General features: G+C 44.2%; 1 protein-coding gene across 1 annotated transcript in view; it reads right to left on the reverse strand.

Annotated features, from left to right (window-relative positions):
- The window catches only part of mon2 (MON2 homolog, regulator of endosome-to-Golgi trafficking), a gene marked incomplete at its 5' end in the record, with an annotated part of 45,317 nt that extends 32,466 nt beyond the window's left edge, over positions 1-12,851 (reverse strand). The window contains 2 exons of the mRNA XM_084451401.1: positions 1,070-1,133; positions 12,744-12,851. Of these exons, the coding sequence (XP_084307527.1) occupies positions 1,070-1,133; positions 12,744-12,851 (172 nt within the window). The remainder of the gene's footprint in view (positions 1-1,069; positions 1,134-12,743) is intronic.
- Positions 12,852-16,122: the final 3,271 nt, after the last annotated feature.

Here is a 16,122-nt window from a genome sequence, read left to right on the forward strand (position 1 = left end):
TCTCTCTCTCTCTCTCTCTCTCTCTCTCTCTCTGCCTGGCCACCTAAAAATACACATCTACACACAGAATATGAATAGTGACTGATTAATCAAACCCACATAATAAGCAGAGTGTTATTAAGAGTGGACCATTGGCCTCAAAAATATGAAAGGATCCAGTGTGACGACGTGCTGCTTTAATAGTAGACAAAACGCGAACGACGCGTTTCGCACAAAGACGAAGCCTTTGTTCGCATTTTCATCTTTTTGATACTTTGTTATTCCTGCTCCATTAGCACCGTGGATGACCTGAGCATATATGACTGAGCACCGGGCAACTTTATCGATTTTTGGACCATTAGCCTGTTTAGTGAATAATCAGTCATAATGAAGGATATTTCCTCTCAGCGCTCCTAGAACGAAAACACCACCAGCTGGCCAGGCCCGGCAACCCTGGACCGTGCGAAACGAACGCACCCCCCACCCACAAATCGTCCGCTGATGGACCAGGCGCGCCGGGTTCCCACGTTCCCACATTCACGGCTAAGGCACCCCGACCGCGACCTTAACCGGTGCCGTTCGGAAAAGACACGATTGATCTTTTTCAAAAGCTTTCTGTCGACCGTTCTCTCGTCATCTTCATCATTTATGTGCCATGTAACGCTTGCTTCATGTTTTTATTATTGTATTACCTATTCTTGTACCATCTGTTGGATGTGACTTGGTTGTGGATGTATTGGATGTGTGATGGATGTGGAGCCTGGATGAATGTAATGAATGTAATGTACTACATTGTTGTTTTTAACCTTTGTTTTATAGCACTTTGAGATTTCTCAGAATGTTAAGCGCACTACAAATAAAATGTATTATTATTATTATTATTATAGCCAGGCAGAGCTGGTTGATGCTGCTAGGGAAAGGGATGTCTGGGGCCCCCTGCTGGAACTGCTGCCTCCGCGACCCGACCCCGGATAAGCGGATGAAGATGGATGGATGGATTATTATTATTATTGAGTCGGAGGCTTCGGCCCTTTACTCCTTCCCTCTATCCCCCTCGGTCCCTCCCTCCCTCCCTCCCTCCCTCGTTCACCTGCCAGGATGTCCGTGTTCCTCGCCGCGATGGTCTTGATCTTCACGATGCCCGACTCGGCGGCCTGGAGGAAACAAAAAACACACAGAGGAACAATTACGTTAGAAGTGTAGGAGAGGAGGAGAGGAGAGGAGGATAGGAGAGGAGAGGAGAGGAGAGGAGAGGAGAGGAGAGGAGAGGAGAGGAGAGGAGAGGAGAGGAGAGGAGAGGAGAGGAGAGGAGAGGAGAGGAGAGGAGAGGAGAGAGGAGAGGAGAGGAGAGGAGAGGAGAGGAGAGGAGAGGAGAGGAGAGGAGAAAGAGGAACACCGAGGACCTGTAATCAGTTCTGTTTGTGTAGAGACGGCAGAGAACACTAGCAGCGCATTCCCTGGAGGGCGCCAGAGCTGTCGTAACACGGTGGTACGGTAGGAGAGTGATGGCGGAAGGGACGGCGAGGTAGAGAGAGAGACGGGGAACGACGGCGAGAGAGGGGGGGGGGGTGGAAAGAGACGCGTAGAGGGCATCATGAGGGGGAAATGATGGAGGTTGGAGGTAAGTAAGATGGATGGAGGGAGACATGGCGGAAAATGAAAGATAATGAGGATTAATACAGAGAAAGAGAGAGAGAGAGAGAGAGAGAGAGAGAGAGAGAGTGAGTGTGGGAGAGAGAGGGCAGGAGACTGTGCTGTGTGTTCAGTGGTCAAAGGGACTCTTTATCTCTGGATGGCGACCGCAGCACTCAAGACATTCTCTCTCTCTCTCTCCCTCCCTCTCTCCCTTTCTCCCTCTCTCTCTCTCTCTCTCTCTCTCTCTCTCTCTCTCTCTCTCCCTTCCCCCCATTCCCTCCCTCTCTCCCTCCAAATTCTCTCTCCCTCTCCCTCTCTATTCTACTCGTGGCCTCTAAAACTACACAACAATATTGTGTTGCCTTGGACTACCAAAACAGATCCCTTAGTTTGACTGCATCATGTCCTTTCAACGTCTGGGGTGATATCAAATCCTGCAAAGACGCTCCTGCTATTATTGCTTTGACTGTCGGCTGTTCTGTTTGACCTACGCAGGTTGTCATACCGCCATATCACTTTTATTTTCCATTTGACCTGCTACAACAAGGTCGCAAAGAGGTGGGAGTCAACCGTTCACAACCTCCTGAACTCCCAGTCTCCAGGCAACAGGGTATTACCCCTTGCTGGGCGGTGCAATGAGGCGCTGTGGGCCCTACTGCCACTCTGCTTCTTAAAGTTAATCTTGAAAAATGCAAGTCTACATCTTTTCTTTTGTTCCCCAGTGTGGAGACCGAGGGCTCTGCTGGCTAGAGAAAGAACGCGGAGAACTTTCTTTACTCACTCCAGCCATTTCTACTACTTGCTGGCTGGAGAAATCAAAGTAGCCTCAGGCTATGACTTTGACCTGTCGACAGGCTTTGCCTTGAATCCTCAGTTTGGAGGATGTTGAAAAGGAATGCTTGAGAACATGGCCTCTACAAACAGGTTTGGCCAAAATCAGTCAATCAATCAATCAAAGCTTTGTATAGCGCATTTCACACACAGAGGCAACACAATGCGCTTTACAGAGAACAAGGGAGGTGGGCATACGACCCACCCCTACATATTCCAGAGGGAATCAAAAAAACTATCACCCTGGGGTCAGAAAAGTGAGCTGTAAAAATTCTTCCCTGACCCCTCTCAACAAGGCGATCGAGCAAGCTCCTGGAGTATGTTTGTCTACCGGCTAAGAACATTTATAAAGCAATAAATTACATTAAATTACATTTTCAGAGTAAGAGAGGCTAAAAACATCATAGGAGAGACATGGCAAACACTGGTGTATGTCTGTATGTGCGTGAGTTTGCCTGGGTCCAGGTAGAGGCAGGGGTAGGGGTAGGGTGGGGGGTGCGTGAGTGTGAGTGTGCCTGGGTCCAGATAGAGGAAGGGGTTGGGGTAGGGTGGGGGGTTAGGGTTAGGGTGAGGGGAAGTGGATCTGAGCCCAGGACTGAGTGTGCCTGGGTCCAGGTAGAGGCAGGGGTAGGGGTAGTGTGGGGGTAGGTGTATGTCTGTGTGTGTGCGTGAGTGTGAGTGTGCCTGGGTCCAGGTAGAGGCAGGGGTAGGGTGGGGGGAGTGTGAGTGTGCCTGGGTCCAGGTAGAGGCAGGGGTAGGGTGGGGGGTGCGTGAGTGTGAGTGTGCCTGGGTCCAGGTAGAGGCAGGGGTAGGGTGGGGGGGGTGTGAGTGTGCCTGGGTCCAGGTAGAGGCAGGGGTAGGGTGGGGGGTGCGTGAGTGTGAGTGTGCCTGGGTCCAGGTAGAGGCAGGGGTAGGGTGGGGGGTGCGTGAGTGTGAGTGTGCCTGGGTCCAGGTAGAGGCAGGGGTAGGGTGGGGGTGCGTGAGTGTGCCTGGGTCCAGGTAGAGGCAGGGGTAGGGTGGGGGTGCGTGAGTGTGCCTGGGTCCAGGTAGAGGCAGGGGTAGGGTGGGGGGTGCGTGAGTGTGATTGTGCCTGGGTCTAGGTAGGGTGGGGGGTGTGTGAGTGTGCCTGGGTCCAGGTAGAGGCAGGGGTATAAAAGATGTTTGATACAATAGAAGAAGTCTACTGTTCTTACTGTACTATGTGGTGTCAGTGATGGGGGGGGTGGGGTAGAGCTGGGGGCCATGTACTGTAAGTCAATAGATGTGTGAAGAAAGAGGCAGAAGAGGTGGTGTCACTTTACTGTACTCACTGTAAGCGACAGTCATAACAGTGGCTGAGCATTTCCGAGTGTTGTGGAAGTGTGCATGTGCTGTCAAAAGAAATTAGAAGTTCCCAAAAAAAATTGAATATCTTTTCTTTTTTTTTTAAGTTCAAACCTAAATTTGAGAGTTTGAATATTGTAATATTAATAAATCATAGTATTTATTGCTGTCCCTTGTAGGTTATTGAATAAGTAGGCTAAACATTTACAGGCTACAATTTATTTATGGGCAATAATCCAGTAATCCAGACCCAGCACCTTATCAAGAGATGAAAGTTAACACCTCAATGAGGGGTAACAGTGTTCACAGTACAATAATACAGTCAAGGGTTATTTTATTAGACTATTATATTCATGAAAAATCTTTAAAAAAAAAAAACAACATATAAATTTGAATATCGTTCAAACTCTACTAAATTAATTCGAATATATTCGAACACAATTTCATGACACTTGACAGCCCTAGTATACATGTATATTACTAGTTAATGATAAATAATTATCTAGTATTATATATTATAGTCTCAGCATCCACATCTGTTTTTCATAACTCAGTTAGTAGGCTAGCCTAATTTTGTGTAATTAGAAACACACATGTAACCTAATTAGTGTCAGAATAAAAGACACCTGTGACAGGTATTTGAACATGTAACATGCCACATCATGCATTATTGGAAGACAGGGGTGAAAATGAACTTTTTGGCTCACGGTGAGTCACCTGCCAAGGGGACTGTAGATGAAAAAATCTACCGGCCAAGTATATATTTTTTCAGATAGCCTTCAGAAATCTAGTCGCCAGTTGGAAGTTTTACCTGCATTTGGCCGGTGGCAGGTGTTCATTTTCAGCCCTGTTGGAAGATATAGCAAACCATGCAATCCGCAGGGATTGGGTTTTCAGAGAGCTGAGCTGATCTGTTTGACGAGAACACAGAATGGCTTCTGAGCAGGTACCGCTTCCCAAAAGCCGTTTCACTATATTTATGTAATGATTTAGGACCGGTGCTGGAACGAGACACAAAGCGCACAAAAGTGATTTCTGTTCACATCCAAGTCCTGTTCACCCTTGGGTTCTTGGCCACCGGCACGTTCCAGCGTGAGATCGGTGATAGATCGGTGATCGATCGGTGATATATCGGTGATCGGTCGGGCGTTTCTCAGCCGTCTATAAGCAGGTTAACGCCATCAGTATCAGATGCCATCATTTAGCTGAGGCCAAACTACATCCAGTTCCCTCGGACAAATCCGCAACAAGCACAGATCAAACAGGAATTTCACGCCATTCAGACAAGAGCTGCAGTCATCCAAAGATTTTAGGTACGTTTGCTCATTAACAGAACAAAGAATTTTGTAGCATGATGACAAAATGGCTGAAATCCACAACTGGTTAAGGCTACTTGGTTGGTTAATCATTTGCTTTGCACTGGACGCTATTTGTTTGAGTGATTAATTTATCTCTAGTCGTACATTTGCGATCTTTGTTAGCTGATCCTTTACTTCAGATATTGCTTTGGTTGTTTGGGCTTGATTGTGTAGGACTGCTTCTGTCAGCACCCTTGGCTCCTGACCACCTCGTTCACCTCCCCACATCAAGGACAAGTTTATCCAAACTCTCATGAACTCTTATCTTAAAAAAGAATGCAGGGGAAGAAATCACAAAGCAACTAAATGCTTCTCAGATATATTGCATTTGCTTACTATTTGCTTACTAAGCTTCAGTTGCTTTCAAAAAGGTGACTTTCCAAATTACACTGCTCACAAAAATATAGGAATATCGCGGTGTCTGTGAGTTTTAGTGAGGGATAAGTTTTTTTTTTTTTAAATTCTCGCTCGATATCTGCTACTGTTCTGTAAATGTTTCAAAATGATTACCCTTATTAAAATTTATTATTTCTGCAATCTCAAGTATTGTCTTTTTGTAGTAGTTAACTGGAATATTACAATCCTTATATTGTTGTGAGCAGTGTATTTGTGACCCTACGATCATTGGACACGCTCTACCACTGAGCCACAGACTCGCCTGTGTATCTCCTCCCTCATCGTCATCGCCCTCTGCTGGTGGGAGTGGGATATTGCATGCCGTGCAAATGTAAATATAATACGGTACACTGTGTCTGTGGCCTATGGACAGATGTGTACGGAAGAGTATTAGGGCCAACAGCAGAGTTTTTTTTTTAAGCTTCTGAGTTTAAAGTCAGAAACTCTGACTTTTTTCTCAGAAGTTATTTCTGACTTTTTTCTCAGAAATTCCGAGTTTAATCTCAGAAATTCTGACTTTAATCTCAGAAGTTATTTCTGACTTTTTTCTCAGAAGTTATTTCTGACTTTAAACTCAGAAGCTTAAAAAAAAAAAAAAACTCAGTTGTTGGCCCTAATGCTCTTCCGTAGATGTGAGAAGCCAACAGCATAAGGGATATTCCTTATCCCCAATTAGATGACACCCTGGTGGCACAAAGTGCCTGTCAAACAGCTGCTTCGGGCCTCTTTCATTTAGGATTCTTGCTTCATGACTTCAGGCCACTTGGGTACCACATCAAGATGGTGTAGTCTGCATGAAACACGACTGGGGGAGTGTTGATGCTGTGGTACCTCTTCCTGTACACGTAAATGTTGTCACCCCTGCTTGGAGCAATGATCCTAATGTGCATGCCATCGATCAGTCACTGACATGCATGGCAAGGTGAGAAGCAGTCAGGGACATAATTGTTTCCATTACAATTCTGCTTATGGATGGCCCCAAATAATCAGACAGCGTGACATTGTTGCATTTTTCTAGTGGCGAGGAAATGAAGCATTGTGATGACCTTCAGTTCTGCCATAAAAGCGCTGCCGAGAAACGTTAGTGGTGAGATCAATCAATCAATCAAAGCTTTATTTGTATATATGAGATGACATCCCTCATCAAATCAGCCACATAGATGATGTCCCCTCTGTCCAATCTATCGTTTGATTAACTGCTCGTCCTCAAACAATGCCAGAACGTTCTTCTGCTCCCGGAAGGTTCTGTCTCCTCAGTGATATCCTCTACTGGCAACTTCTAACCACTTAGAAGTTCTCTCGAGGTCTCTTAAATATCTCGGGGAGTAGGAGTGTTTCTTGGCAGTAAGAAAGTTGATAAATAGCTTTTAATCTTAAATTTGAAAGTAGGACTAAATCTCACAAATCGGCAAATCCCCAGAAGCAAAAATAACGAGGACTACAACGAAATGAAACGTCTAGGTGGACGGGGACTCGAGTGCACCATGCTAACCCTCTAGCTCTAGCATATGCTAACCCTCTAGCTCTAGCATATGCTAACCCTCTAGCTCTAGCATATGCTAACCCTCTAGCTCTAGCATAGCCTATGAAGCTAGTTCAACATAACAAAAAATATGCAATCGCACACACTCACACAAAATATGACAAATGACGCACAGATGTTTCATTTAACTGAGTTCTTTGGACTTTTTGCCGTGTTCCGGCAACCGATGGAAACTCAGTCCCACCGGTGCAGGTAAATCCTCGATTCCACAAATTGCTCAGTATTTTACCATTGTCTGTGTTTTTCTTCAATAGCAAATCTAGCTAGATACAGGGTCTGACAAATGTTCTGAGTGACAAATGTTTGCTCGAGAGATAATGACGACTACCGCTGCTGTTCTGCCGAATTCCGACTCCGTTCGCCTCCTCCCGATAGCTCAGTTTCGTGTAATGCATGCTGGTCAATTGAGTCTTTCAAAATAACAGCCCCTGTAACCACCACATTCAGTTTATTGAACTTAATTACTAAAAATAATGACATTTTCAGGCTTGGTTTAAGTTAATTGTAAACAAGAGACATATTTTGTGTTTAGAGGCTACAAAATCATAGACTTGAATTCTCCTTTAAAATGTCCACCCTTGTTTGTGCAGGAGACAAGTTTTGAGGAGGCATGAGGCTTGGAGGAGCCATGATTGCTAGACTTGCTAGCAAGTAGCAACACAAACATGCTAGGAGAGGCTGCTCCTGCCACCAAAGCAGCGTTTCTGCCTCTCCTCTCTGGCAGACTAAAACAAGTGCGCAGTTTGGGATTTTTGCCGGGATTAACGTTGCACAGACAACAGGCTCTCAGAACTCATTACTGCAAATGGAAAGGCTTTTTATGAACGGGGGGGTAGGCTGAATCATGATTGTGTTACCTCAATTGGAGATGGATAGAAGCAAAACATATTTATTTATGATTCTTGATTATCACTTTAAATAATTTACCTCCATTTCTCTACATAGAAATGGCCACGTTCAGTGTCAGCAGCATTAAACCCCAGCCAATAAAATAAAGACTGTACATGTGAAAATACTGCATCAGGTCATATGTGAAGGTTTAAAAAGCCTGGTTTTATACTCTTATGGAACAGTATGTGATGATACATGTCAATACAAACATGTCAATATAATTCCCATAAATCCCCATGGAAAGTTTCTTCTTTTGAAAAGTCACAGTTTTGCAACCCTAGTAATCTCTGACTGCCAGGTTATAAATGCCATGTTAGGTCCTCCTCAAAATCCTCCGTACCCATCAGCCATTGTGGTTTAGCCCATCTCAGACCCTGTATGCTGCCTGTGTGAACAGGAGTCCCTGAATGGTAAATGGTAAATGGACTGCACTTATATAGCGCTTTTCCACCTTAGCGGCACTCAAAGTGCTTTACAATGGCCTCTCATTCACCCATTCACACACACACTCACACACCAATGGCGGTAGCTGCCATGTCAAGGCGCTAACCTGCTCATTGGGAGCAATTTGGGGTTAGGTGTCTTGCTCAAGGACACTTCGACATGTGGACAGTCGGAGCTGGGATTCGAACCACTGACCCTTCGATCATTGAACGACCCGCTCTACCAACTGAGCTACAGCCGCCCCGAGGGCCGAAAGCCAGACTGGGCAAGTGGCTGTGAAGATGATGCCGAATGATGAATGGTGAATGAATGACAGCTAAAATAAGGATGAGAAAATAATCGAGGTAGGCCTATGAGGTATACGAGGTATATTTTTAAAGGCTAAAAAGATCATTGATGTGAAAGAATATGACAGGGTTTGGCGATTATGAAAAAGGATGGTGATTTATGATGGGGAAAGTGAGTTTCTCGACAAGGTCGTGAAGAATATTCCACACAGCTGAAACCCCATGTAAAGGAAGCACAAGTCAAGAGCATAACCTCGCCATTTTACAAAAAAAACAGTCAGTTCGATCACATAAAAAAAGGCCCACAGCAGAGACGGGCTAATCAGAAGCAGGTTGCAGGATTTCCTTTGTACAGCCTAGAGTGAAACCATGTGTTCCTCTGATCGAAGAATGGATGACGCCGCATTGTGTCTGGGATAAACGCAACCTACATGTCTGCGGACTGCAGAGACAACGTGGAGACGATCAACGAAAGCGATGTTGTTCAGGGTCGACAAGCGACGCCGCATTCTTCCTTGTTGACGCTTGCTTTGCTTTTCATTTTCCTTCACACAACATGAATGATTTCAGTTCCGTCTTCACATACTGTATAGCTCATAGTGCTTGCTTATTGGCTGACAGGTTAGGCCATCAAGAACTGTGACTTCTGTGTGTCACAATTTAAGCTAACCTCTCCCTACAAGGTACAATTTACAGAGACAGAATTCTACAGTAGGACTTTGCTCCAAGTCAAAACCACGACTCCCATCATTCCCCATCTGGAGGAAATATCATTGGCCTGATGTCATCAACCACTATATGAAGCCACTAACTTAGGATGCTAGTAGTGTTTCTGTACTGACTCCACCCACAACATAACCACTCTTAACACTCTAAAAAACCAAACTTCGGCAAAAAAAAGGCCTGACACTGCATGAGTTTCTTTTCCTCAGAAATAAGAACTAGCCTACAGTAAGTAGCCTAGCTCAAGTCTAGATCAAAAGTAAAAGCAGGCAGTTTTGAAGCAGCAGAGAATACAGTACAAAGCGGCCCGGAAGAGGTCAATGAACAGTTTTGACAGCTGGTCTGTAACCCACAACACAAAGTCAGATCAGGACAAGATTCGCCTCGAAATGTCAATGACCCTTTGAGTTTAAATAAAGTTCAGCTATGTTTGAATGCTAACCCACTCCTCTCAGCAACCAACAACATAAGCACAGTTCTTCATTGACCTCTTACAGACGCACGCTGTGAGAGTTTCACCCGGCAGATCTTGGCATCGGGCTTTGCATAATTCCAATCATTTCAAGGAGCTTATTCAGTCCAACCCTCAGTGTTACTCTCTGTCAGTTCTTTGAATGTTTTCACTGGGATTTTTATTTCTGCAGATTGTAAATGACTTGTGTGTCGATTCAAAAAAGCGGAAGGGTGGAGTCTGCTCATGAAGCCTTCCTTAATACTTCAGTATTCCTCTCCTGGAGACGAGAAGCCACATTGCACAGAGACGTTAACCGGCACCGTTAAGCCCAATTTAAGCTTCGTCGAGCGACACTTTTAAAACCCTCGACACTTTTGACGTCACAGGCGACACTTTTTTGTGAGAAAAAATGTCACCGAGGGCTGTCGCGCGCCAACAGATTTTTCTAATGTCGCTGACTCCGTCACATACTGTCGCTCAAGTGTGATTGGATAGTTAGATAGAAGGCTTGTGCGTTGCCATGGATATGCTTGTTCCGTAGCCTTGTTTTAGTTTTGTCTGTCATTTGACGTTAGGCTGTCATGGAAGGAGTAGAGGAACGTCTCTCCGAGCTTGTGAGGAGATATCTCCATCTATACAATTCATCCCTGCCCCTTCACAGAGATGCCCAAGTACTACAGAAAAGAATGAAAACAAAACACAATCAAAACCGTTCTCTGCATAACCGCTTTACCTCAGATTAAACTCTTTCCCTCAGAAAGCCGCTTCTCTCAGAATGACAAGAAGTGTCGCCTGAAGCTGGATGTAGGTAGATGTGGCATACTATGTATTGGGACATACTACATCCTGTTTTGGCATACTATATAGTAGGGTAGTATGCGATTCGGAACGCAGCCATGGCTTGCAGTGACTAACTAAGCCTACATTGGTTACATAGAAATACCTACCGATCAATGTGTGCCTGACAAAAAAGATCATGGCAAGCTTTCTCCTTCTGGTCTCTCAAACCCATACAATAAAAAGTAGTTCTATTCATAGGTAGACACCATTGTGAGACGCCACTGTAAATTTCCGCTTCAGTGGTACTTGGGTCATACCAGACCCAATTTCTAATTTCAGTGCTTAAAGCTCAGGGCGTGTAGTCCACCGTGACTGTGAGAGGCGTTTCCCTTCTACATCTTAGCAGGCTTTCAGTGTGAGCCAGTCTGAGGAAAAACCAACAAAGCCAGAGTAATACTTTCTACCCCGCCGGACTGGCTGACTAATCGTCTGATCTGGGGCACACGGTTATACATATTGGGGACGTTTATCTAGAAACACATTCCTGTGTAGCCTATATGGGCCTACAGACCAACAGGGACCCATCACTAGCTAGGAACTATAAATATAGCCTAGGCAAAGAGGAACTGAGAATACAATTATATCACTGCTATACTACACCAATTTCAATTATTTCAAAGCTTTTACACAGACTAAGACTACTAAAACAGTATTTGTGACCGATACTCTGTCTCAAAGACCTCATACACATAAACTAAGACAGGTGAAAGCTAGGCCAATCACAATTTACCATACAGGCTCCTGCCAATTACCGATAAAGGTTCAAAGGCGAGTGAATGCATCATGTGTGAACTATGTACCATCAGTGGACTACGAATCGGTATACGTATCCCATGTCAAACCCTGGTAGCAAAACAGGTCTGCTTTATTTTGAGTGAAGTCAAGTAGATAAGGAGTGCCTACAGATCTCTTGCCAGATGGATAGCCCAATGCTGGAGGCAATATTACATGACTGATATAAGCTAAAAGGCACTCATAGCACAAGCCCTTGGCCTACATCAACTCCGCTTCTGTTCTCAAAGCAGGCTGGTGATGTCATGGAGTCTCAACCCCTGTAAGACAATGATGACAGTCATCAACACCCAACAACTCAGCAGTTATGCCACTCTACTGTGGTAGAGCCTATCGGGCTACCCATTCGTGTAGGTAGGCCAAACAATACCTAGAAATAACATAAATGCTCTAATGTCACTGCCCCCCCCCCTGCTGTAGTCATTTAAAATCCTATATAGAAAAATCTGTTCCAATCCAAGTAAAATTTATTTTCATACAATGGTAACAGATTTCAGCTGCCATTCCAAACCATGCATACTCAATGAACTATTCAACTACACTGCTGAGACAACAACACTCATTTGGGAGATAAAACAAATAACATTGGTTACAGATGTCATGATTGATTGATTGATTGATTGATTGATGTTCCATCTTCGCGAGGCAAGACCATGCATGCAATGAAATACACCATATTGCAATGTGACACGTATCGACTGTCAAAATCTCTATAATCTCGTATAGAAAACACATTTTGACAGGTGCCATTCTGGTTGACGCCAAAGTCGTAACGCCGCAGCTGTTAGGCTCCTGAATGATATCGCTTCCAATGCACATCCCTATTTAATAACAGCGTCAACATATAGCCCACATCTAATGGCGATGTGATAATATGAATAATTGTTGTTTATTGAACTAGAGCCAGCTACGTGGAATTGTTTGTTTGTTTATTAGGATCTCTTTTAGCCATCGGCTAGTCTTCCAAGAGTCCTCAACTAAAACATACAGTACAATACATACAATGTGTACAACAATGCAGAAAATACTACAGTTAGTAGAAAATACTACAATTCTTAAATAGAATTCAAGAATAAATAAGAAAAGAAAGCAACATGAATTGCTAAGCAGCCAGCCACAGTTACCTCTTTCACCAATGCACATCCCTATTTAATAACAGCGTCAACATATATAGTCCACATCTAATGGCGATGTGGTTAATAATATGAATAATTGTTGTTTATTGAACTAGAGCCAGCCACAGTTACCTCTTTCACGGGGGGGAATTTCTTCTTGCATTCCATGGAGAGAGAGCGCAGGTCCGTCTGCATGTTCTCCAGCAGCTTCTTCACCGCTTCGGGGCTACTGGTGGACATTTCGACCAAGTCTTCCGAGCAAAAATGTCAAAAGCTCAAAATAATAAGGAGTGTAATTGCAATCCTGGGATTCAGCCCGGCCTACTTATTCACCTCCTTAGAAAAAGAGCAGAAAACGCCGTGGACGCGTCCACACAAGCGTCCATTGACACAATATTCCCCTTTCCTGCTTCCTCTGAAGGATTGAAGCGATGACACGGGCGTGCGTTTCTGCTCAATAACAGGTCTGGATGATAGTTTCATATATTATCATCGTTCACTCTATTGTAGATAGGGGTACCGCGCAATAACGCCAATATGTGTAATTTTCAGCAGAAGACTCACGGCTGCTCCTGTCACCATTGCCACCTCCGCTTCGATCCCACAATGCACTGGTAGACATTGACACGTCACTTTGACTTCCGTAAACAGTGATGATTTCAGTAGTGTGATTATAGCGACCTCTAGTGAGGAAGAGATATTGAAGATATCTCTCTCTGTCTCTCTGTCTCTCTCTCTCTCTCTCTCTCTCTCTCTCTCTCTCTCTTTCTCTCTCTCTCTCTCTCTGTCTCTCTCTCTCTCTCTCTCTCTCTCTCTCTCCTCTCTCTCTCCTCTCTCTGTCTCTCTCTCTCTCTCTCTCTCTTTCTCTCTCTCTCTCTCTCTCTCTCAGGGCAGCATTGTAGTGAGAGGCGGTCGGCGGAGCGTCACAGGGGAGAGGCTGCTCTTTCTGCAGTTGTCGGTGGCTGCAGGAGTGGAGGAGCGGGTGGAGGAGGACCATAGACGGATTATGAAAAAATGGGCCCCTGGGCCTGGACGTGTAGAGGGGCCCCCCTCCCTACCAGCTCCCCCCCACCCCCCTACAGCGTCTGCCGTAACACTGTTGTTCTCAGTTTGTTTTCTTTAAAAAACTGGAAATGCGAGGAACCTGCTGTAAAGCATCTTACTGCCTCTTTTTCTTTTCAAATCGTTCGTTTTGCTGCTCCGCTTAATATGTGACGGTGCTCCATTTTACATGTACGGTTCTTTGTCAAGATCAAACAGATTGAACCAATTGACCTTGTACCTGTGTAATCAGTCTCGAGTTCACAAACTTTAATAGTGCCCTCTATAAACTAGTTTTATAGCCTACTAATTTATCTATGGAAAGTTATCCTACATTCCCACCCATTAGATTAATGAGTAGGCTATCGAAAATATGTAGCCCACACTTCTCTCTTTTTTAAAAAGACGTGGGCCCCTAAAAACTGTTCAAAATATTAATGTTTTTTTATGTTTGTGTAAGGAATCTCACCCTAAATTTCTATCGTTGTCCCTGCAACTCTGAGGTCTTGGGCCCCTGGGCCCGGTAGGCCCGTTCGGTAATATGTCTTTGAGGAGAACGGGGCCCTTCTGTCCTTTGGAGTACCTGTGCTGGGCCACTTCGGCGGTGTGTCCAGGAAAGGATTGTATCACATCACGGTCAAGGTCCTGCATGTGGACTCGCTGGCCAGTCAGAGTTGGTGGGGTGTCCCCACGTCGCCGCTGGAAGTCCCTGTACAGACCTCCCGCTGAGAAACGGACTGCGGATCTCCAGTGGAGGATTGTGCACAAGACGAAGAGGGGAGGAGGAGACACGGTAACACCTGTGGCTGAGATGTTCTAGGTTGGGGAGGTTGTTTCAGTTGGTGAGGCGGTGGTTGGTGGGGCCGGACTTTAAGGAGTGCAGGTTTGTTCTGGGGCCAAGCTATAGTGTGACAAGACGCTAGAGGGTCACCCTGGTCAATTTCCTGTTTGTGGAGGCGAAGATGGGTATCTGGCTGACGAGGAGGAATAGGGGCGGGGTCTGTGAACCCAGAACTGATGGTCAGGGGGGTGGGGGAGGTGTTATGTATGGTGGTAATTTAATTTAATTGCACCAATAAAGGGATTAGTAAAGGTCAAAGCTCTCTCTCGCTCTCTCTCTCTCTCTCTCTCTCCCCACACAGTTTGCCTGGATAGAAGTACTGCTTTTCTTCTGTCATTTTCTGTGGAAGCTCAATGCAGTCTTTCAAAAAGAAAAAAACTGGGGTTTGGATTCCACACTTTTATGAATCATGAAATCGTTGATTCAGAATAAGGAAAAACAAACAAACAGTGCTAACCTTAAAGGAAATTACATATAGAGAGGGGAAGAATGAACAATCCTTCATGAAACATACTGTAGTTGAATAAGTAGTGCTGAGCCTCAATTTGACTTCACTGATCCGCTTAAACTGACTTCACTAGTTTGTAACCAGACCATTTTCTCTGGAAGCCATCACATCTTAGTATTACAGCACTGTATATTGATAAGCAAAATAATGCTACGTAGAATAAAACTACAGTGACATGTATTTCCTTCAAAACCTTTAATATAAACATTCTTATTTTACACTGTCAGTTGTAACACATACCCTAATCAGCTTTGCACCTCATGAGACATGCCAATACTGGCAATACTGATGAACACTTCCTGTAAGAGCAAATGTTTTAATATGCATTTCATCAATTGTTATGGTCCTACAGAGACTAGACTATACATAATGTAAATGTAAATGTAAATAATGAATACAATCTGAGCAAACACTTGAATTTCACTAGCCATGAACATGAGGCCTTCATACTGTACATCTATACACGACAAGGTGTGAGATTCAAGTCGATACATGGTCTCACATCTATTACTCAACAGCTACTCCATACATAAACATACACAAACAAAACTATTTTGTATAGGCTACAATCCATGTTTCCATGGCAAGGTGTATCATATGACGTAAACTTTTGGACGTTTTTTTTTTTTTTTTTTAGAAATATGAATAAAAACTGAGAAAATCGAATCAAGGATGTGAGCAAAGCTAAATTCTACAGTATATATGGTTAAAAAGCTAAAATACACATATTTTGTCCATGTAGATGGTTCTATGATGAACATGTAGTGATCATTAATCAACTTTTCCTTTCAACTCATTCAAGACATGCTTTAACTGATACGCACAAAATCATGATACATTTTACTTAATTTCCCTTATATTTGCCAATTATTTTTTTTAAATAATGTCTTTGATCTATTATTATAACAATTTCTGATTTATATAATCTCTAGTTGTATGAGTAGGAGTCATCAAAAGACATGAAAGGATATCAAATGTGTTCCCAGATAGCAAGCGGATCTGGGCCATATACAGGCCAGATCTGGCCCTTGTGGCTTAGTTCCGGCCCATATATGGCCCAGAATCATTACACATCCGCTTGCTATCTGGGTTCTGGTCTCAACTGGCATGCAAAGGGCTTG

The sequence above is a fragment of the Borostomias antarcticus genome (genome assembly GCF_949987555.1).
Source record: "Borostomias antarcticus genome assembly, chromosome: 16".
In the NCBI taxonomy this organism is placed as follows: Eukaryota; Metazoa; Chordata; class Actinopteri; order Stomiiformes; family Stomiidae; genus Borostomias; species Borostomias antarcticus.